The sequence below is a fragment of the Melopsittacus undulatus genome, chromosome 5 (assembly GCF_012275295.1).
Source record: "Melopsittacus undulatus isolate bMelUnd1 chromosome 5, bMelUnd1.mat.Z, whole genome shotgun sequence".
In the NCBI taxonomy this organism is placed as follows: domain Eukaryota; kingdom Metazoa; phylum Chordata; class Aves; order Psittaciformes; family Psittaculidae; genus Melopsittacus; species Melopsittacus undulatus.
Window position 1 is genome coordinate 38,881,118 of NC_047531.1, and position 23,841 is coordinate 38,904,958.

Sequence of the window (23,841 nt, forward strand, 5' to 3'; positions counted from 1 at the left end):
CTGTGAGTCACAGTGTGAGAACTTTGGTTTGTGTCATTTGCAGATGGCCATGGAGTCTCTTAGGTAGTGACCTCTAATGTAAGAACATAAGAGCAATGTGTCCAGGAGAGCAACGCTTGTGGGAGGTAGGAGGGCAGCCGGCAAGAACTAGAAGCTCTTTTGAAAGGCTTCCAAGAACTCAGCAGCAGAACAAGAGGTGCCCAGGCACTGCCTACAGCATGCTAATTATGGACTGTTGATACAGTAGGGCTGAAGTTTGATGGCTGCTCTTGTTCCATTAAAGCAGCTATTCTGTGTCATATTCTCAGCTTCCTATGTACTTGCACCCCGTCTCTTTAGTTCTGCCAAGCTCTTCATGCCTCTCTTGAGAGGTTTGTAACTCTGCTGCTGTTGAGATCAGGCAAACCTGCAGACTCGTTCATTTTAGGTCACATTCCTGTGACATCAAAATTTCCTGGATTTTTTACAAGTTTTATATACAAACACAAAACACCACTATGAGTTTTTGAATCTTTCACCTGAAATGGGGCCTGCAGAACATGAAAGGGGATCTACATCTGCTTTTAAGAGTTGCTAATTCCCACTAAATATTGCTGTATAAACTGCAATTAACCACTGGGCCTAGAAGAATACATAGGCTCATCCTTTGAATTGAGATGTCTTGTGGAAAAACACTGCTTATCCCAAAACTTTAAAAAAAATATATAGGAAAAGGCAAGTCCCAGTTATCTCAGAAGGGTTAAGACCTCCTTAAGCCTTTCTATCTAAATGTCTTAGCTTAACAGCTCTCTAAAACCTTTCTGCTTACCCCCTTATTGCTGCCATCTGCACTCACTTTCCTACATGTCTTCACCTTAGAATTGTGGAGAGCATGTTTGTTTCTAACAAAGCTAGGCTAAAATTTAAGTTTTGTGAAAAGTAAACAGCACACCAGCCCATAACATGATCATTGCCTTGATGAGTGCTAGAATAGCTAATAGTGACATTATCTTCATGGAGGTCTTCATTGAAGGTACTAAACAAACAGTGATTTCCATTTATTTTTCTTCCTAATAAATGCAGCTGAATATTTTGTCTTTGCAAGAACCAGGAAATGAATAATAGCATAGTGGTAGTAGGTTGGTGCATTGCTATTAAAGACCTAGACTTCACTTCCAGAAAGACTTAAGGGTAAAGAGACCACTATTAACAGTAAGCATACCGAGCACAGAACATGTAGCATAGTTTTGTGTTGAAAACCCCTACACCAAGTTTCCCTTCTCAAGCACATTTAAAAGACTAATTGAAGATTAATTTAATTCCCTTGGTTAAATTTCACTCTTCCTGGTGATAAATTCATGAAGTTCTTGAAGTGACAGAAAGAAATCACCTTGTTTGTTCCTTAAACGGAATGCTCTCTTTGTAACTACTGGAATACTTAAGCATGGAGAGGATTAAGCTGTAACTGCAGACCTAGGGAAGCACTAGATCATTCCTGGCTGTTTTCCATTACCCACCAGTACATTTTGTTTCCTGCTTAGTGAAGTGCTTGGGCTGCTCAGACTTGACAGGTTCCTCATACTTCTTCATTCCAGCTCCCAGATGAACAATTCACATTATGCTGAGCCACTTTCACATACCATCAAGCCAAGCAAAATTGGGTCAAAAGCCCACATATAAAGCAGGAGCATTTTTAATTAAAACAATATGGACTGACAGAGCATTGTGACGTTTTGGTCCTCCCTCCCCTTGTCTCCAAGTATGTGAGAAGCCATTAAGGCAGATGACCTGCTATTGATTCTTGATGAAAATTTAAAGCTCATGGTCTCCTTAGAAAGAGACACTAAACCTTATTATAAAAGTAAGAGTAACAGTCCTAAGGGTAAGAAAAGCTTAAGCTAGGGAACACATAAAACAGCATGAAAAGTGCTGTAACCCTTTCAATCTTTTAACAGCAGAGTAAGTGGTATCCCACTAAAATCAACTGCTTATCAGCAAGGTTTAAGGTATTGACCATGCCTGAGGTGTCTTTAATGAAAAAAAAAATGCTGCATTTTATGGTCTTCATGTTTTCATTCTGAGTTGTACCATATAGCAAGTTTGATGAAATTGGGTTACCATTCTACTACAATGAAGAATTAACGGGTTTCTGACAGCAGTTGCAGAGTCAGCATGAACCCCTGACCATGGAATTGGATAGGTGAAGATTATTTAAGCATGAGTTACACAGTATGAGTTGTCTAAAAGGCCTTAAGTGAAGAATCACCCTCCATTCTTCCAGACAAAAACCAGTATTTCCCACTTTTCTCTCCTCTGAGGGCTGTTTGTTATGTAACTTCAGATAAAGTAAGGGGTTTGAAAGGTACTGGAAGTCCTATGCACAAACCACTTTGCATCCAGTTGGCTTTCTACCCGTTTTTTCCATCTGTGCCAAAATCATCTCAAAACAGGGTTGTACCGTTTGCAGGGGTGATTTATTGAGATGTGGTCTTCATGTTTGAGGTAAACAGCCCCATTGCTGGTTCAATGACAGTAGGTCCCTGCACTGTGCATGTAGTGACTTCATAAGCCACATCTCATTTCATTAAGGGTGAAAAGGACAAAGTGTAAACTACTTGCCATCACTGAAGTGGTATTACTGACAGGAATAGTTGTGGGACAAACAGGTGTGTGCCTGAGGCAAGTGGAGAAAGATGCCTACTGAGATGTAGTTATTCTACATCTACAACAGGTAGGCTCAACCTCAAAATAACAAGAGACAACAGATGTATTAAAATGTCAGACTGCATTGAAAACCTCTCTGTAAAACCACCTGTAATTCCACAGGGTAGTACCAATACAAGACAGATCAATGTTAGTTTTCTTTAAACTGTTAAACTTTATTATAAATTAAAATTTCTTTACAAAAAATTGCACATAATTGACCACTCTTAGGTTCTGATGCACTGGCATTTGCAATAGTTTCTTTAATCTTCAAGTCTAATAGTCTCTGCCGTGAGTCCAATGCAGAAAAGGGCAGTAAGCAACCGTCTTAGAGCCTTCAAGTGCAAGAAGCATACTTGTGGCCACGGCAGTTACACTTTCCTTAAGAGCGGCTGCTTTTGTTTTAAATCCTGTAATGAAAAAGTCTCAAAAAAGGTTTTAAAAAAAGCAAAAACCCCACGATGGACTACTTGCTTTTTACTGTAAACACAGCCAAGTAAATTAATCCCAAACACGGATCTCTCAGGCATCAGTGAGAGTGTCAAGTGAATCAGGAACAGCAAAACAAAAAAAAAGAGAGAAAATAAAAACATAAAAAATAATGTCTGTCATTTTGAGTAACTATACTTACGTAAATGACGTTATGAGAATCTGGCAGGGCCCAGAAGCAAGGCCAGACAGGGAGTTCATTGTTCCAGAGGAGGGTCACGTTAATTGTTTCCAGGTTCAAGGAAAGCAGACTGGAGACTTGATATGCTCAGCAATACTCATCTGCCTTAACACAGATCTTAGGCCTGGATCAGCCTGGAGAATCATTCAACTGATTTTGGCATTTAATAGGACTTATGGCTGACCGTACACAGTGTTCAGGTATTCTTGCTTTCTGTTCTGCAAGTGTTTAAATTTAAAAGCTCATCTAGGCTGACTCCAACCTCTTGGCACTTGGAAACTAGTTTTCTCAGGTTATCAGTTTTACCTCCTTCTGACGCTTCAAACAAGAGTTGCTGTAAGAGATGGGGAAGCAGATATAAGATTTAGCCAGAGCTTGAGCATCACCACATCTATGGATATGGGATATGCAGAAAACTTATATGAAACCTCAAACTGAATCATAAAGAGAAAACATTACATCTTTCCACAGTGTTGCACATAGAGGTAACTTCTGAAGGGCTCTCTGATATAAATGATGGACCTGTAAAATAAAAACAATTATGAAAAGTCAGCAGTTTCATGGACTCAAAATGAGTGATTTGAAGCACAAAAATCTCCTGCAAACAACATTTAAAATCTGTTTTTTAAGAAAAGTTTCAAATGTTAAATTGCTACTAGAAACAAAGGCAAGTTTATGTCCGACCTTAATTCTGACCCTTGTATGTGCATGATTAATTGCATGAGGACACACTAGTTCTTCACAAGATTCTTGCCTCATTCATTGCACAGGATGGAACACACTCAGGGAATGAAGCAGCTTACTATTTCTCTTTCACCACTCAATAGGTAGTTCTCAAGGTCTTGCTTATTGCATACCATTCCAACCCTGCAATGAAAATAACTGTTTCATAGGCTTTTCCTTCAGCATCTATCTAGCTATGATTTCACAGTCCATGTGCTTCTTTGCAACTCTCTAAAAAGAAAAAATGGTTTTACTGTTTTATGGGTGGAAACAGAGGACCAAAATGTTTAATGCAAGAACCTACTCAAGTCTCCTTCAACTACTGATATCTGAAGTACCAACCTGAATCAGAGTCTTTAGTGGAGGTATCCATTGGCATTTTAAATACTAATATCCATTTTTATAATCATTTTAGCAAACCTTTACATGACCCCTGAAGAGAATAACTCAAGGGTTCTCCAGGAACAGGGAATCAAGAATCTGAATCACAATTCAATTATCCTACCTGTTTACTAGAAACTGCTAACTGAAACAGTCACTGATTTGTATAAACAATTATCAGTGCTCACTAACACACCAAACAAAGGCTTGGCCCCCTCCTCCCCCAAAAGCCCAACTTTTCTGTGTGCACCTACTTAAATGATTTAACTCCACACCATACAGTCAGGTAGCTGCAGAAGAAAAGCTCAGGATTTCTTCTGGGTGTAATCCAGCTACAATGTTTTACATATGCCTTCATCCACTTGGTTCATTTGCTTTAAGGACCCTCTGATTCAGATGAAATACATTTTTCTAACTTTATAACCAAACAAAGCAGAGATCTTTTAAGTCATCAGCCCCACTGGTGACTAAAAGGCAGTGCCTTAAAATGAAGTCCATCTAATACAATGATTGAAGCAGGGATCTGTGACTCATTACAGATTACACCAAACCATGAACACTGAGACAGAATTAAGGTTGTGTAGGCAACCATGCCTTTGGTATCTCCTGGCTGTGAACTGTTTGATCTTACAAACCAAGTAACTGTCTGCTTGGAGGATGTTATTTTTAAAACTGTCCTTTTAGAGGACAGTAAAGAAGAAAAGAAAATATTTCATATGTGAATCTAACAATAGCCATGCTACCCATTATGGATCAGTTAAAGCTTCAATACTATTTCAAAAGCAAAGGATGCTGAGAATCAGCTGCTTCATGGATGACAAAACCAGATACAGAAGTAGCTCAAGCACCACCACCAAGTGGTGAATCACAAACCCAGGGCCTCATGATCCCCCACCGAACACCAGCAGCAGAGTATTTTGAAGGTGACAGCAACAATACCTGGAAGATCCACTCTGTTTGAAAAGTGACTCACTTGCTGTGCAAAAAACCTCTTGTATTTGTATAAAGCGTGATGAAAATATTTCCCTTCCCAAAGTACAGATGAGTAAACTTGTTATTTTTGGAGAGCAAGAACTGGTGTCTTTGGTGGAACTAGGAACTACTCGAACTCTTTACATACCCACCCTTCAAACTACTTGTAAAAGTAGCCATTAGTGTCTTCCAGCGTAACAAGTCCAGCACAACAGGGTTGCACAAGTACTCATGATATAATTCTACAATTCTACTTTGATTGCCAAAGATATTTCTCACACTTGAGGCAAATGCTTCACTGCTTGTATGTAAGAGTACTTAAACTATCCAGAAATCTTGGGTTTAGGAGCTGACCATTGCTTTACATAAAGCCAAGGTATGGAAAGATTTACAGAATTTTGTAATTACTCATTTTAGTAAGCTGTGTTGACTTACTTCTCTTTGTCCCATTAGAAAGCATTCCGCAGCAATGGCTCTGAGGAAAAGAAATATATGAAAATATTTATTCTTGAATCATTTTAAACACCACTAAGTGGCAGAACACTGACTGTGGAATGGAACTAAAAATCCCTTGAGACGAAACTAACTTCCAATGATGTTAATCTATGGTGAAAGGATAAAAATAACCATTTTTAAAAAACAACCTTACATGAGCAAGAAATTTCAGTGGTTCCCACATTATGAACAAACACTGAAGAAAAAGATCAGTTCAGCATCACTGGACAATGGAGATTACTGCTATTGTGATATATAAAGGGGGGGTAGAGAGGGGGAGACAGAAGTCAATAATTGAATTCAAAATGCAACTTGTAAATACATCATTCATATTTATCTGCATAATATCCACTCACATAAGCTTCCCCAAGGGGGAGATTCCATTCCTCATTTTAAAGAAGTGACAGTACCTCTGTCTGTTGTAGCAAATAGTTACTGTTTAAATAATAAGCTAATGAAAGAGGAGACTTCCAATACAAGCCCAATTGGAAGGACATTTCAGATTTACCTTTGTGATGTAAACCTTATAAACAAAAGCAATATCTATGAAAACAGATGTATGACTGTTGCATTACATTTTCCAGATGGCCAGGCATGTTGGGATATTATATGTAAACATCTTGGCTTGCAGTTTCAGAATTTGAACATTGCTCTCCTCCCAGTATTGCAGAAGCATTCTGTAAAAGGCATTCATGAGAAAGGAACACTGCTCTAATCACTGGGAACAGAAAAGCAATCCAAAGATACAAACACATTACACAAAATATATTACACCTAATCTGAGCTAAGAGTTGCAAACAGGAAAATAAACCCAAGCCACCATATACAGCATTGACTGCACACACTCTCAGAAGAACAAAAAGACCCAAAAAAGTTGATACACTATCAGAGAATAACCAAGAAGTGTGAAATCAGAGAGAAAATGTGATATTGGCACATTACAGGATCAATTTTTAGCATGCATAAGGTAAGTGTATATTTGAAAGGAGATCAAACAGTTTTTAAGAGTCATGTGGCTAGCAGATACTCTTCAAGTCAGTTCTGCTCACCCATTTCAGGTAGTATCAACACTTTCTAAGGAAGCTGCAAGCTCCATCTAGACAGAATCGCAACTTGGTTTAAAATGCAGCCATTCAACTTTGTGTGCCAAGAGCAGGCACGTCATACTCTCTCCATGCCCCCAACCACACACACTTATTTCAAGTCTTGCTTTGAATTCTTTTGGGTCACTGCTGATGACGAACAGTAAGTGTCTGGGGACTTTTCAAAATCATTTATCAAACATTCACGAGCTCAGTGCAGAATACAGTAAATCACGGACTCACTAATCCTGGAAGACTACATTTTGATATCCTGCTTAAGTCAGAAATGGTGTGATACTCAATGCATGAATCGGGTTTGTTTCATCTAAGATTTTTTTGAAAATTAAGAATGGTTTACCTTTGCTAAATAAATGTCAAGTTAAGCATTAAGGTAGTAGCAATCTTATTCACTAGTGTATCCAGCTTTATTTGTTCTATGCTGGAACTATATTTTTCATTAAACACCAACAAGATTTTAATAGGTATCTGACATTTCTCTACACACTTCAGTTTTTGACCACTTGTACTCATGTGCAACGCAGAGCTAAATCCTGTATAATTATCTTTCTGTAAATAGAACATAACCCTGTCAAATACAAGAAGGACTAGGATGATGTCAGAAGACACACTATGCCTCAAGCAACATGTAATAAGAGAGGAAGTGTTTAGCTTTTGTAGTAGAAAGCAAGTCATGCATGTCTTGCACAAAAAACAGTAGTTATGTTAACCAGCTTCATGTCTTGATTACAAATATTTTTACATACCTCAGTGCAAGTCCAGGATTAGCAGGCATGGTAGAACAAAACCGTTCCAAGGTTTTGGAATGTTCAGATTTTGGAATGCAGCTCAAATAAAAAAGAATTACCTGTAGAATTTGAATTATGAACATTAATCCACTTTATAGCTGTCTGATCTCGCTTAGAAAAGCGGAATGAAAAACTATGACCAGAAACCTATGAACATTATGACTACAGTGAGTTACCACCTACCAACCTTATCATCTACCCCTCAAGAGTATAGCAATCATTTTGTGTAATAAAAAGTAAGTGTCAAGTTGCCACCACCACATATTTTAGCCCTTCCAGCCTGCATTTTTTGAACAAAGAGAAATGCACTGGATGTTAGCAAAATGGGACCCAAAATTTTTGCAAGCTTTATTCTGTTTAAGTGCTCAACCTACTTTGACTTTTTTTCTCTTCTGTTTCTCAACCACTGTAACTTCTATGATCAAAACTGACAGCTTAAATACTGCTTCCATCTGCTAGTATTACAGCTGTGCAGACACCTCTTGCTCAACCATCTCTTCCCTCCCTTACACATTCTCCCTATTCTCTAGGAAAGAATACTTTGTCATTAACAGCTGTATTCACAATATTAAAACATGCCATAATTAAGTTTTTTTTTTGCCTTACACACCCTTTAATCAAAAGGTCACTGCTAGGTACCCTTCTTCTCAGAACACTACTCTCCTCAGATACTCCTTTATTTTTCTAACAATTCCTAGCTCTCAGTGTTCATATACTACTAGTGCTGTATTTGAACAAGTAAATTAGAGGTACCTGTTAAAAGGTCAGTCTGTTTAATTAAAGCAGTCCAGACACATTTTTACCTTATTATGAAACTCATAATTGGTCCAATAATCAGCAGTACTAAAAGGAATTGGGTATCGTGTGGGGACTGTAACCAGACATCTGTTCACTAGGTCAGTAAAAAGCTTGAATTCTTGAACTTGGTTGTTGGATCCAACAACTTTGCTATTGACAAAAACAAGGTAACTGGAAGAAAAAAAAAGTAAGAATAAAAGATGGTTCTGGTAGCCTTCACTTAATAGCTTTGAGACTGATTTACTTTCCTTCATTAAGAACTTACTCCAGCCAGATGTTCTGAACAGTTTCCTGCTGCATCACTGCCCCCAGAGCTGCTTCATACGCATCCAGTGCTTCACCAAAACTCGCGTGAAGAGACTGGCACAAACTGTTTATATTAAAAGTTAAAAAGCGTTGTACGTCATGAACAATGCATGTTCTTATATATTAAGATGCAAGATGATCATGTGAGATGAACACCCTATTACTGTTCCCATGGGGAAGTGTTCCTGGAAGATTTCTCAAATGGAGAATTTAAGTTAATGTGCAGTTTACAGCTCCATAAAATTGTCTCTATTGTGCAGCAGGCAGGTAGGTTCTCTAAGGACTGGCAGATCATTTATTGAAAGAACCCAAAGTGATATACCCTTATGCAAATAATGAATGTTCTGCTTTTGAAAATGAAATTTACTCAGACCCAATAGCTGTTTCTCAGAAATACTTCAGAAAGTCTCACCAGTAGATCTGCCATAAATACGGGATTTGCTGGTTCACAACGTCATCTGTAAGATCTTCTTTATAGACAGGTGATGTAAACTCAATTGGCATTGGAAAGTTCAAGAGATATCTACAAAAGAAAAGAGTAGGATTAAATGAGAATATTCCTCTAAATGAAGAGTCCTATGTGGATGCAACATTTAGTTCCTAAATCCGGTTCATGGGACATATTAAAAAAAGATGCACTTTTCCTATATTTTACTTAGCTGTATCCAGATACAATTTATATAGAAAGTGTTACACAGAAATACAGAAAGCATGTACTCCCTCATTTTGTACAAAATTAAATGTCATTTTGTATCTTATACTTCCCTCTCTCCACATAAAAAGCATCAAGTAAGGTATAATCATCTACACACAGCTAAACTGCATTCCCACTACCAATTTTAATACAAACAAATATAAACAGAAATAAAATCTAACACCTGACTTGGGAGATAAAAACACTTCAAAGCCTCATCTGCGTAAGCTTTAGCACAGGTCTTCCTCTGAAGGCCTTCAGAGGCATTTACTTTGACTATAGGGAACTTACATACCTCAAAACTTCAGGAAGTCTCACAACTACATGCTAAATTTCAAGTTGAAAATCAGCAGGCCAGATATGAACCTGTATCTTTGCAGCAATAATAATCTACTGATTAATAACACACTGGACCTCTGGATTGAGGTCTTTTGCAAGTCTCAAATTTAGTATTTTAGGTATGGAATGTTAGGCTCCTAGCTCAGGGAGGGGGAAGAAATCTCCCAAAACAAAACAAACAATTTTGACATACATGAATGACTTTCACTGCCCAAATCCAGACTTTTGACTTGCTGGCTGTTTCATCTTTGAATGCTTGTGGTTTTACAATTTAGTGTATATACACAAACAACAAGTATAAACCTTATAAACTACCAAATCATAATTCACTGAAGTTTTAGCAAAACATGCCAGGCTAAAACCAGAGATATTTAGAACTTCAAGACTGTCTTGTTTTTCCAGACAATGCCAATATTACTGAAACTTAAATACAAAAACCATTTTAAGTGTACCTTAAGAGATCCATGGGACCATGCTGCTGGCATGTATTCTCAACGAAAGCTTCCAGAAAATCTTGCAACAGTGGAAGAACATTGCTTGATCTTTCCTGTTTTGGGGTTTTATTTTTTAAAAAGAAAATAATTAAAGTCAGACATCAACCTGAAAATGACAAGAACAATTTAAGCACAATAAATAAACAAGTGGTGTGTCTATCCCTGCAATGCTCCATTGTCTTCATTTTCTCAAGAATCAAGTCTTAACTGGGTGAGTCAGCAGGCAGCAGAAAAAAGCTCAAAATGTATTACAGAGTTTACAGTGAATATAATTTATTCTTAATAAGCACATTAAACATGAATTACAATGAGCTATAAGTTTATTATTTCATGTCATTCCTTTGACTATCTTATGTCACTAACCTTATCAACTCCATTTTTCCCATCTTTATAAAGGAATACTAGACATTACAAGAGTATTGTGAGGAGCAATCAAAAGCCCAAACTTTATAAAGCCAACAGACCAATAAAATGAGTTCTGGAGTTGAGCATTACCTGTGAAACAAGGAATTTACACAACTGATAAAATATTTCTGCATTCTGCGGATTCCTCTCAAAAGCTCCAAACCAAACATTGTAGGCATTGTCACTCTGCTCCATCTGCAAATACAAGGTGGCCAAACTCCCCAAGAGCTGACAGTTATTAGGGCAGATCTCCAATAAGGATCTACAAAGTTGTGCAGCAGACTCCCACCTTTAAAGAAAAGTAAATGTAAGTTTTCAAAAAAGCAGAGTTGCATTCTCCAATTAAAAAAAAGTCTTGAAACAATCTACCTTTCCAGAAGTTTCAGCAAAGCTAGCATGTTTCTGTAGAGAGGAAAGCAGATAGGTATTCTCTCATCAGCCTCAATTCTTTCATCAGTACATGCTTTGACCGCATCTTCAAAACAAGTGTAAAATCAAGTGTTAAGACCTCAAGCAAATGTTAGTTATCTGAAACCTTCACATAAGAAAAAGTCTCACTTAACATAATGAAAATAAGTAAGTGTGGAGAGATACTTGTAAGACTGCTGCTTTTGCAAATGCTTAAAACAAGAGGAAAATTACCATCTTCGGAAAAGCTTTCTTAACACCTATCACTACAGTGCAAAGACAAAAGTCTTTCAGAAGTTTTATCCCTTGCTCATTTAAAAAGCAGAAAATACCCTACCAGTGAAATGTTAAAACCACATTTAGAGATAGCAGTGTATCCCCGTATTTAAAACTCCATTCCAGGATTTCTGGCATTGCTGCTGAAAACTACTGAGTTAGAAAAAGCTGCTATAGGGTAATATTTTTCTTCTCAGCATAACAAGCTACCCAACAATGAAGACTCTGCTCATGGCTAGACAGCCTTCTCTTCCACAGCTGGGCTACTCAATTGAACCCTGAGTATTTCCACACTGCATTACCACCTGTAGCATGGATATATTCTCCCAGGCAATTCAATACTGCTGCTGGCTAACACATTAAGTACTGACATTTATAAATGCTATTATAAAGTCTACTTTTGGCAGCACCACAAGTCAAGAATTCAATTTCTTCTAGTATTTTTATTTTACATCTCAAAAAAAAAAAATTCGGTTTACTTAAACTTTTGAGTGAAGACACACACATGCATTGCTCTGTCTCTTTTAAGAGAACACACTAATCTTCCAAGAAAGTAACTTTCCAATAAACATATCCCATTGAGGGGAGAGAAGGTCTGAGAAGAACAACAGAAGCTCAGCTTAATGCTTGGATAAGCCCAAGAAAATGCTCCAAGTCAGACAGTCATAAGCCACTAGTCTTTATCTTGCCAGAGTATCATAGTTAAGATAAAAAGCTATAGCTTTTACCCACAGGTGAAAAACTCAGAAAAAGTGTGTGTGCTTTGCATGTGAGTCCAAAACTCACTTTCCACTCAAAAACATGGACTTTCCTCACTACTCTGATCAAATCAAATGTCCACTAGATTAATATCTCAATGGTTTAACACAGTCATGAGCAATATTGCGCAGCCTTGAAATTCCAGAAGTTGGATAATATTTCTTGATTTACAAGTGAGTAACATATTAAGTAGTTTACCCCTTAATCTTACCTTCAAACATAGCTAACAGTGTATCAGGATCAGTTTTCACATCTTGAACTGTTTCCCACGGTATTAAAAAGGGCTCTTTTTGCATGATCCTTGAAGGACTGACATTAGCTGGATCATAGAACTTGACTGGAAGAATGCCAAATTCAGTTACATGTATGTAAGCCAGCCAAGCCAAGCAACGGTCACTTACAGTAAGATGTTCTGATATTATCTTTTCATTTGCTGATTTTAAAGCATTCTGTAAAGGTTAAAAGAAATACATTATATTTCAGCCATAAAACATTTAAGATCTAAGAATAAGAAAAGGAAACAGAAATATTAAGTTCTAATATTCTCAACTCTTTTCCACAGAAAAGACAGGAATGCTTTATATCAGTCACAACATTTGGCTTACGTGAATGTGTGGCTGTGTTCAAATCACAGCATAATTTCTAATAAGGAGTTCAGAAAAACTGTAGATGATTGTTATTTGGAAAAAAGAACAGAGGCAGACTTTGAAAACATGCACCTCCCAACACATGCTCCATTTTTCTGCTTATTTCTTGGACAATTGCTCCCAGTTACATAGAAATAATTATCTCTAGAGAATAAATCTACAAGTTGGATTGAGCTTGCTATATCCTGCTGCATTTTGTGGAGGGATTTTTTGTGTGTTGGGTTCTGTTTTTTTCTCGGGTTTTGGTTTTTGGTTATTTATTTTTTTTGTTGCTGTTGGTTTTTTTTTTTAAGTTCTAGTTATTCAGCCACTAAGCTACAGCTATTCAAATCTACTGAAAGCACACTTTAGACATACTGTTGTTGGAAACACTACTGACAAGCATGCTGCTTCAAATTTTCCTACTAGCCATAGGCAAAACTAGAATAGCCCAGTTAAGCTGGCAGATCCCACATAAAAATCATTACAGCATGCAATCAGACAAAAGTCTAAACACAATTGTTCCTAAAACAGAACAGAATCTCATGCCTAGTAATGTGTCAACATTTTTCTGGATAAATTCACTATGATCAAAAAAATGTACTTTCACAGGAATGAAAGTACACGCAAATACAGGCAAAAGTCAGCAGGACACTTGCCCTGCAATGGGCAAAACCTGAAGTTTTAAAATATTTCACTCATTCAGCCTGCCAAATAGTTACTTCAGGAATTTGCTTTCAAGTTTTCAGAGACACATTGCTACTTACACTGAAGAAGCATTTACTCAGAAATTGTTTTTTCTTAAATATGGTTAAATAATTTTTCCCCAAGACATTCTTTTCAACTACACATTTCAAATTAATATAAAAAATATTTGTTTGTTTTTTTGATAATGCTTTGGGGAAAGGTAAGAAAACCCAACATGTTTTTCTCCCGTGCTGGATTTCCATGTCAATTTGACACAAACTTTTTTTTCTCTTTTTTTTGTTCCTTCAGTCAAACATTCACAGTTACATTTACAAGTACTGCTGCATTCAGAATAGCTTTTGGAGAAAGTCAACACAGCATTACACTTCCCTATTTAAACTACAGCTATGAAAAAAGCAAAAGCATTACAGCCTTAAACCACAGAACTGAGAACCTTTCAGGGTGTAGCAAGCCACACATGCCATCTGCTGGTAGGAATGAATTCACTTGCAGCTGACACTATAGCAGCTCCTTTGAGCAGGGGCTTATGTCAGCAATCAGTTTCTCACCTTCTCCACCACTTTGTCTACAGAACAGCAACAGTGACCTAAATTCTGTCTACAGTCACAATAAAAGCCAGAGATAACTCCATGACTGAGCTGGGCAATATTTTTAGGTAGCAGCTCTTTCCCAAGAACTACTGGTTTGATAATCTCTGTAGCAATAAATATTTGAGTACTTAGGGCAACACATTAGTCACAGGCACTTCTACAGTTCACCAGAGATCAAACAGTAAAGAAATTCCCTGGGAATTGTTTCAAAACATAATGGTCTAGACTATTAGCTACAAAGCAAAGCAAAATAGGTAACAAAAACCCCAAAGATATATCCAAATTTTAGAATGGCAAACAGTCCCTAAGAGAATTCCTTCAGCAAATAAAGGAAGGAATAGTTTCTTCTGAAGTTGACACTATCACAGTCACCAGCATTATCAAGTTGAAAAGATGAGGACAATTACTGGGGTGGGAACCTGGAAGTTACCTGCAGCAGAGCAAGAGCATTCTGATGTCTTCCTGTAAATAGGCTTAAGTGAACCCTGTACAAGAGAGTCTCCAGCAGCTGAAAGGACACAAGATTTCTACTTTCTTCTCCTCCTGTCACTTCCATTAGGAACTGTAGCATCCTCCCACATACGTAGTCTTTTCCATCAAAGGAATTTTCCAAACTCAAAAACTAGAGAGAATTCATATTAATAATTAGATTACTAGTAAAGCTTCTTTGGTAAAGTTTAAAATCAAATTAACCACAAACTTTGGATGATGTCCTTCACCACCTTATGAACCGTATTTCCCTCCCTCGCAGCAAATTTTCACATTAAACCTCACAACCTATTGTTTAAATATTTATGATCAAATATTTTTTGTTATTTAAGCTTGCAAATTTTTTAACTAAGAACTGCCACATCTTGATTTATAATAACTTATTACCTGAGGAAACGTGATAATTTCTACAAGTATTCTGCAAACACAGCTTTGAATTGCTTCATTTTTTTTAGCAACTTTCGAGTTTTCAGAAAGCTATAGTGTTCTTCCTTTCACAGTTTCCCTGTCATATGTACTGGTTTTCAGCAGTAAAAAAATTCACACTTAATGAACATTTCTCACATACATTTTTTTCCTTCACTTACTGTCCACCAGAGTTGATAAGACGGAGCATATCCCACTGCTGTTTCACACATTTCCTGTACCTCCTCCTTGGTTCCTCTTTTTGAGAAGAGTTTGAGGTAATGACACCAAATTTCAGCATTTTCTTTGTTGTTCTCAAGGGCTCGAGCCAAAACATTTAAAGCAGAATCTAAACACTCCGATGATGAGCTGTAAAAATTAAAACTCCCATATCAACTATGTTAGCATGATGACTTATACGATATCAAATATGAAAATGAGTGTCTATTATTAGGACAGAAGTATCAAACAGTTTGGGGTTTTCTTAGCATGTGCTGTCCTATACTATGAAAGTTTTCAAGTTTCATTAAGTTTTCATTCTTCAAAGATTATTATTAGGTGCAGTTACAATGCATGGAAAAATAATAAATTTCCTAGGAAAAGAGTGCCAATTCAAATAAAAGTCTAATTTAATTGAAAATGAGCAAGATTCACCTGTAAGCAGAAGTCTCAAGCTACAATCATATAAAGGCATTTACATCTACAGACTTGAAAACTTTAGTAGAAATTTCAAAGGCTTGGTATAGGAAGCTGGAATATTTTTATGTATTTACTTTCTACGGTCAAATATAAGACTTTATTCCCTGTTTCTATGCATGTCATGCAGGTTTTTGCTGCCTCTAAACCATTATAAAAGGAGATTTTACTTTGAGAGATCTATCATGAGATGATACCAACTAACTAACAAAACATTTAACTCGGAATAACTGACTTCCCAACACCCTCTTATCACCACTGCCACCTACTGAACAACTCCATTTCTTCAGAGTACTGGGGGAGGAGAGCCGGGAATAGGGAAGGTAGCTGTTTTAAGGAAAGGATGCATTTGTCTCCATCAGGCTTTCTCTGTTCTTTTCTTGGTCTTTTTCCAAGTACACATACTCAGAAAGCGTGCTCTTCTCATCCTGCCACTTGCTAATAGTATTCTAAGTACTGGCCTGTCCAGTTCTATCCCTTCTAGTGCTCAGGCAGCTGTTGATACAGCTAAACTGGTATTTTGCTACATCTTCCACTACCCACAGTTTGCACACGGCTTTTAAAAAGAGAGCTGATCCTCTCCATTCCCTTACCCACTGCTGCAGCTGCTTAAGTTAGTACCACACTATTAAAATCAAAGTTCATCTCTAGAATGAAACCATCATGACAGAATTCCTACTGAAATGATCTGCTTGCCAATAAAAATGTGGTATCCTAGGGAATAATTTAAAGAAACAGAGACTGAAGAAACCTGGAAATCCAAAAGTTAAAAAATTATAAAATATGAAACTGAGTGCTCAACAGGGACATTTCTAGATGGATAAACCCATATAGCAGAGCTGTTCATATAAGAAAGCTTTCTGACTTCATTCATTTCAAGCATTATTCCAACAATTCACTCTGTCAAGGAGAAACTGATTTGAGTTGATTAACCCACTACTTTATCACTGGAAGTACTACATTCCACTGTAATCTTGGGAATACATTCAATTGTGCACTACTCAAACGCAAACTTTTATTTCTCCCACACTACTTTCCATCAACTTCCGTTCTGAATCAGAACCTACCTAAAGATAAAACATCAGTGTAATTTATTATTCACATACTACACTGCATACAGTAGGAAGTTTAATCCATTTTTTAATCTGCTTTTAAGTAATAAATTATTTGTGGCATTGTTGAAGAAAGCTCTTTTGGAACTGAAAGGAAACAATCATAGTAGCATGAAAGTACAAAATCAAATCCAAAATGTAGCAGACTTACCCCTCATTTTGATTCAAGTATTTGTACGCAAGCTTAATCCAAAGCTGTACATCACTGGGGTTTTCTTGGACACTTGCCTCCAGGTTGGAAATCTCATCAGTCTCACTTGTAAAATACCGGACATCATCTGGAGTCACCACAGTATCAAGATCTGGAACTTTTTTATTTTCTGTGGGCTGGGCTGCAGATAATAAAAAGTAGTATTTTTCTAAATGTTTCTTTTCAAAATAGAAGTGACCTGTAAGATTACAATCCACACAAGTGGTGGCATCTATATATTTCAAGTACAGCCATTGACCAGAGAAAAATACGGTTATTTCAATATCCTTTAAAACTTAGAACCGCACAGTCTGTAGAAAACTGGTTTTATTTCAAACACCAACACAAGAATCCTTAGCGGTAGAAAGGCTGCTTCTATGGACATCAATTAACATAGTTCATTAGGGAGCATTAGGAAATAGACATAATTGACAAAGTTGCCTCAATTCAGAGTCTCTAAAAAACCTTTTTACAGGATTTGCTAACAAATCCTAAAGCTCCCGCTTGCATGAGTCATGTGAAACACTGGCTGGTTATTGATGCTCCAGCAAGCTTCCAAGTCTCAAATGCCACTTTTTTAAACTCCTGACTTAAACACCAAATACTAACTCTGTACAAACTTTAGATATCAGACACATGAACTTTTACTACTTGTAGTTCTGGAAGAAAAAAATAATTAAAAAAAGCTGAAACACTGTAATAGTTCCTTATGTTCCTTTTAAAAACACTTAAGTAACATTCAGCCACACATTATACTAGATATCTTTTCCTTAAATACAACAAATTCAGATCAAACTTTTCCCAAAGATTTATACAAACTAAACTTTGCATGCAGGAAATAGGAAGTGGAGAACTATACAAAGCACTGGTCTTCTTAAGAACCACTTGAAAAACCAAGTGTTGAGAAGCGGCTGGTAGATATTTTCTCCCAGTGCTCTTTTTTTTAAACAGGTGCCACACATCCAGATTACCGTATTTAGTAGGTCCAGTGAACTGTTCCTCATCACCGCTGCTACTGTCTACCAAAGGTTTTCTCCAATACCTGGGTCTCCATTTCCTTTTTTCCTTCCATGTTGTAAATGGAGGTACTATAAAAAAGCAAAATAGAAGAAGCTGGTTTACTTTTCTGTATTCAAGTTTAAAATATCTTTGCTAATGAAGATTTTAAATAAAAACATACTGCAGGTGCAACACAAGTGCACAGGTCAACAATACTTACTTAAAATCAATTGTGCTCAAGTACATATGTCATTTTTTCCAAACTGGACTCCAAAGCTATACTGCCTTAAAGCACACTCTGCTGCCTTCAATTTACCATCAGCAGAATTTATAATACTGAGATATATAAACTGAGCAGCAACAAAAAATAGTCTTGGTTCATAAAATTGTTAAGGTACTTCTATGATTCAAAAGTTTAGATTGTATTTAATCTACCACAGTACTTACCATGATTTTTACTCTCATTGATGTTGCTGGCCAGAAGAACAGCCATCTGATCCACTGACATACGGTCTCTGTTTACACCAAAAAGTTTTTCAACGTATTTTTCTGAAAAGCAAGGATATTTGTATCTTAGGTAAACACATAAATGAAAATGGATACACTGCAACTTAACAGCAATTTAGCACAAACTATGTTGAACTCAAGAAGTTTAACTGGTTTAAGAGGTATGGCATTTTAACATACGAGAATAATGAAATGAAAAACTGAAAGAATCCTGTTTAGCAACTCTACCCTACATAGCAACAGCACTGTTACAGAAGTCCAGCTCTGCTGGAGTAGGCCTGTCCAGCAGTTACAACAAGTAGTGAGCAAGGGGAGAGGGAAAGACTGCATGCCCACTGCTTCCAGTACTCTTGAATCCCAGCAATACTTTATTTTTTGAGTCAGATGTTCTACAGGTCAATGTTATTTTCTTCCTGTAAAGACACCAAGGTAACTACCTACTGCAAGGGACTGGCCAACTGCAGAAACCTATTTTTTCATACAGTTGTATCTTATACATTGCTTTACATCTAAGTCCTTGCACCCAGAGCTTTTAATGAAAGACATTCCCTTCAGAACTGAATCTCTGTATGCAGAAGTGAACAAAAGACTCTTAAAAACCTGTGGCAGCGCTGATTTCCTCATCAGTGCTTTTTTCTGAACAGCCAATCAGTTCTAAATTGTAAGACAGAATATCCTGAAACAGCTGCTTACGGTTAAGAGTGCAATCTTTCATGTGCTGCCTAAAACAAACAAATAAGCAATTAATAGATTTATCACAGCAAAAATTTAATAAGACTTGTAACTAGAAAGTTAGTGTTAGTACATGCTCAGGTGAGGCATAAAGAAAATAATGCCCACAGAAAACACTTCAGTCTGCTTTAAAATTTCTGTTAAATATGTCTAGGTCTTCTCTAAACTTAAGCCTGCATCAGGAACTTAATTCTAGTTTTCATTATTTCACTATAGCCTTACTCTTAAAAAGAAGCCTCTACAAACTTGTTCCACACTAACACAAAACCACAGTATTTAAAACTTTGCAGGTCAAAGAAGGTAATTGTAAAAACTGTGTATCACTTTGTATATAAAACCACTCAAACTACGGTTTGACAGTAACAGCTAAAAGCTGATCCAAAAAGCTGTCTGCTATCAAAAGGGGAGAAAAGAAAAAAAAAATCAGCTGAAGTCCACTCCAACTGTATTTTTCCAGTAGTTAGATGTTTCCAAATTGAGTTTATTGCCGACCAATTCGTACGAGTTTGCTCTTTAAATACACTGTGCAATGCTGTTTAGAAAACTATTTTTAATATAATTTAACATTAGGCTTCACAAACTTACCCAGTATTTATACAGAAAACTAGAATTCCACTACTGCAACAGTATTTTTAAATATAATCACATAATATTTAGTACATGCCTTACTTTGGTTAACAGCATGATACATCTCTAGTATGCTTAACAGTACCAACCACCACCTGAGATCCATGATGGTCTGAAATCATGCTATACAGCAAGAGGAGGCCTATCTGAATTACAGAACAACCAAAAGGTAAAATAGTGCACACTGCTTTTCTAAATTTACTGCTAAAAAGCCCCTTTTCTTCACGGCTTAGATGAAAAGAGTTTTTTCCAACCAACCACGTATCTGCAATAAGGTATTAAAAATAACACTCCTTTCTAGAATTTGTGCATAGGATCATAAAACCAGACCTTTTAAAGAACTGTAAAGTATGCCTATTTTTGTGTTTGAGTCAGACATCTAGAAGAGAGGCTTAGTTCAAGAGAGCATAATTAAGAACAACTCACCACCGGCAGTCATCATCATTACATGTGCCTGTTAAATCAAACCGGCAGAAACACTGTTTTGGCTCAATCATATTGCTATATGTTAATGAACTGAGGAACAGTTTTTCCTTAGTTCGAAAATATGGACTAAACCTAAAACAAAAAGAGTGTATTATTGTGACAAAGCATACAGGACATAACATCAGTTTAACTAAGCAAAACATTTAACATAATCCCCTTTTCTGTATTAAGTCTCATTATTTCCAAAACCCTACTACTAACCAAAAGTGTCACTGACCTATGAGTTAAGGTAAAAACAGTGAGAGAGGAAGGGGGGAAAAAAAACCCAAACAAAATACAGTATTTTTCAATCTGAACAGATTCTGTTCTAGTATTCTCTTCTCCCTTAGGTGCAGAACTTCATTCACATAAAAATAGGAAGTGTAACAGCAACCCAGTAGGTAAAGAAAACTAATGAAACATAATTTCAATTTACTTCTAGAAAAGCTGCACTCTTAGGCTCTAGTCAGCCTAAGATCAATGTCAATTAGAACTTTAGAGAGAACTGTTAAAAGATTAACCTCAAAAAAAAAAAAAAATCGTTAAAAAAAATATAAGTCAGACTTCAGAATATATAAGCAAATGAGTCTGAAGTGAGCATACAAATGCTTGGTTTAAACATTTAGCCTGACTGTATCTATGTCTTTTATGATTTCTAGATCCTTAAGGAACTGAAGCCATGACCTACAAGAAGATAAATACTCCTGTACAGATAGCAACCTTCATCTTTTGCTAATCAGGATTATAAAAATAAAAAAACTCAAATGGGTTCATGGTAGGATTCAACTCTCCAATTTAAACACCAGGCACTTTTCTAGAATTTAATGTGTATTTAATGTGTAGAAATAAAACTCTCTAGTCAGAATACAGATGTGTCAAACTGATTATACTTGCAGGTGCCTCCTTTACTTTAAGATGAATCACTACAGTCATGCCTCTTTCCACGGAGCAGGAATCCAAAAACAGGTGATTGGCTCAGTCTTGAGTCAGACAACATATATCCTAGCCAAGTTTAAAGACTGCATAATAAATATGCTTCTGTCAATTCTTTCCTGGATTTTAGATTGCTTCAATTGCTTCCAATAGGATATAAAAACCTTGTTTTCAAATGCCTCCTATTTTTTTAAGATTCAGTTACACAGAACAGTGAATAATATTTGAACAAAACCACACATATACTCAAAAAGGCTGCTACAGTTTTCATACCTGTAGGATTTAAATACTAGAAGAGGACTATGATATGGTTCAAATGGATACGGTTTTGATTCAGTCTCTTTGCTTTCTGATGTATCAACATCCATGTCCACTGAAATTTCCTAGGAAACAAACAGATATACAGCAATTGCAATGCCACCTAATAAAGTCATGTTTTAAAATGTTTTAAAATATTTACCTGACCACACAATAGATTTTCCTTAGGTACTACAGAGGCAGTACTTTTCTCTAGAAGCTCTTTCAAGCTGTCAGCTTTAGCATAAAGTTTTTTGAGTTCATCAATATTCAACCCAAGGAATAGCTCAGGCTCCTCCGATGCCTTTTTAGAAAGTTTGTTTATAGTTTCTTGCTTTGGAGTGTCCATGTGTTTAAGATTTGGTTTAGTGAAAGAATTGGATTCTTTGAAGGATCTCCTTCGTTCTCTGTTGGAATTATACAGAACTTCATCATCGAAGTAGTTTTCTTCACTGTCCAAAGACAATTTATCCTGCGTGAGATCATGAAGTGATGGCTGAGGTAATGCAAATTCAGATTCCTCTTCTGCATGAGGCACAGTATTTGATTGTTCCTTGGTTTGAAGTGCACGGGCCTCTTTCAATTTCTGAATCTTTAGAGCATACTCCTGCTCTAGTTGCTGTAGTCTTTTTTTCTCTAGTGCAATCAATTCTGCTGAATGCTTTTTTGGGCTTGATGCAGGGGAGTTCTCCAGTTTCAACATTTTGTTTGGCTGAAAAGGAAATAAATTCCCCTTTATTTTATTTTCACGTTTACTGATCTCTTGACAGGAGGTGAATGAAACATGGGCAAGATACTTAATTCAGAGTTTATGAAAGTACATTTTTAACTCTTGCCAGAAAATTTCAACAAAAAGAAGGAAAACCACAAGAGTTTGACACAATTTAACTGGCAGGTTTGCATGTTTTTTATAAAAAGTACCCTACATCATGTACAGAGCTTCAGCAGAAGTTCTGGCCACGTTTAAAAGGTGAGCTATAAAACAAGTACACACAGTGGTGTTGGATGGGTGAGGAGAACACAAAAAGGAAAATTTACATAAAGATCTTAGCTTTTTTTCCCCTGCACTGCATTTTGTTTTTTCAAAAGATTATATCCCCTCTTCAGCATCTTTGCTAGATAGTTTTAACAAGATCACTGATGCTCTACAGACAGTTAAGTATTTCCTTCCTTCACAAGAATACAGCTGCTCATTATTATCTATTACTGACATCCCCCTGGCACAGGAATGTAGGCTTTTAATAGTTTTTCTTAAGTGATTAAATTTTTGTTCTATTGAATTCTGAGAAGAATTCCTACAGTGCTTTTGAAATGTTTTCCTGTTTTCCTGAAATCCCATTTGAACTACGTTTCCTACTCAAACCTGCTACTGCTTTTCAAGTACAACGTGGTTTAAAAGCATGCACACTTACTGCAAGGTGATCTTGCTCCAGTTTTCGCTTCCCCATTTCCTTACTTGCTACTGCTTTTGCTCGAGCAAGTTCTTCCCCATATTTTAATGCCAGAGCTTTCTTTACTGTAACTCGTTGTTGAACTTTATGAATCTGAAAAAAAAAAGGAAAAAGAAAATGCATACTTTCAGATATGACCACATAATAAAACACAATCGCAATCAGCAAGGATGTGAGAATTAATGATTAATTCAAAGAAAGCCTAGTGCCTCAAAAACCTCAGCCTTCCAAGATTTCTATCTCTAAGAAACCAAACAAGCAAACAAATTCACATTACTTGTTCCTGAAGCTTCTTGAGGAACATCTTATTCACATTCAAGATCTTCTCTGTTGCTTGTAGCTGTTCGGCCAGTTTGTTAATTTTATTTTCAGCAATTCGAACATTCTCCCTCTTCTTGGCCTCTTGTTGCAATAAATGTTTCAAGACAGATTCATCCTTCATCAACAGAAGTCTGAAAGTAAAAAAGCCATGTAACGAAATTTTTTCCAAAGGTTTTTCAGAGCTGCTGCTGCCCCTCTGATACCTTACATTACTTAAGAACACAGCTCTTTTTCACTGAACAAACGACATTCCAAGTTTCTCCAGACAGTTAACATCCACGAGAAAATAAATACTGGTAGTACATCCAGCAGATACCAGTATTCCATGTTCAGCATGTTAGTATAAAGCAGTGCTCTGGGGTCAGCTTTAACAGTTTTTTTTCTCCTTCTTAGTAGCTTGTGC

General features: G+C 36.7%; 1 protein-coding gene across 3 annotated transcripts in view; it reads right to left on the reverse strand.

The window, feature by feature from the left end:
- Positions 1 to 2,837: 2,837 nt before the first annotated feature.
- The window catches only part of ZFC3H1 (zinc finger C3H1-type containing), a 42,561-nt gene continuing 21,557 nt past the window's right edge, over positions 2,838 to 23,841 (reverse strand). For all 3 annotated transcript variants that reach the window (XM_034062777.1, XM_034062776.1, XM_034062775.1), the window contains exons 13-35: positions 23,395 to 23,569; positions 23,079 to 23,210; positions 21,830 to 22,378; positions 21,643 to 21,752; positions 20,398 to 20,529; positions 19,213 to 19,334; positions 18,553 to 18,654; positions 18,078 to 18,194; positions 17,068 to 17,248; positions 15,291 to 15,477; positions 14,645 to 14,836; positions 12,502 to 12,739; positions 11,217 to 11,322; positions 10,938 to 11,136; positions 10,401 to 10,495; positions 9,328 to 9,438; positions 8,875 to 8,979; positions 8,615 to 8,780; positions 7,770 to 7,870; positions 6,499 to 6,600; positions 5,864 to 5,903; positions 3,812 to 3,874; positions 2,838 to 3,686 (exon numbers count right to left, since the gene is read on the reverse strand). In XM_034062777.1, the coding sequence (XP_033918668.1) occupies positions 3,549 to 3,686; positions 3,812 to 3,874; positions 5,864 to 5,903; positions 6,499 to 6,600; positions 7,770 to 7,870; positions 8,615 to 8,780; positions 8,875 to 8,979; positions 9,328 to 9,438; positions 10,401 to 10,495; positions 10,938 to 11,136; positions 11,217 to 11,322; positions 12,502 to 12,739; positions 14,645 to 14,836; positions 15,291 to 15,477; positions 17,068 to 17,248; positions 18,078 to 18,194; positions 18,553 to 18,654; positions 19,213 to 19,334; positions 20,398 to 20,529; positions 21,643 to 21,752; positions 21,830 to 22,378; positions 23,079 to 23,210; positions 23,395 to 23,569 (3,463 nt within the window). In that variant the 3' untranslated portion in view covers positions 2,838 to 3,548. The remainder of the gene's footprint in view (positions 3,687 to 3,811; positions 3,875 to 5,863; positions 5,904 to 6,498; positions 6,601 to 7,769; positions 7,871 to 8,614; positions 8,781 to 8,874; positions 8,980 to 9,327; positions 9,439 to 10,400; positions 10,496 to 10,937; positions 11,137 to 11,216; positions 11,323 to 12,501; positions 12,740 to 14,644; positions 14,837 to 15,290; positions 15,478 to 17,067; positions 17,249 to 18,077; positions 18,195 to 18,552; positions 18,655 to 19,212; positions 19,335 to 20,397; positions 20,530 to 21,642; positions 21,753 to 21,829; positions 22,379 to 23,078; positions 23,211 to 23,394; positions 23,570 to 23,841) is intronic.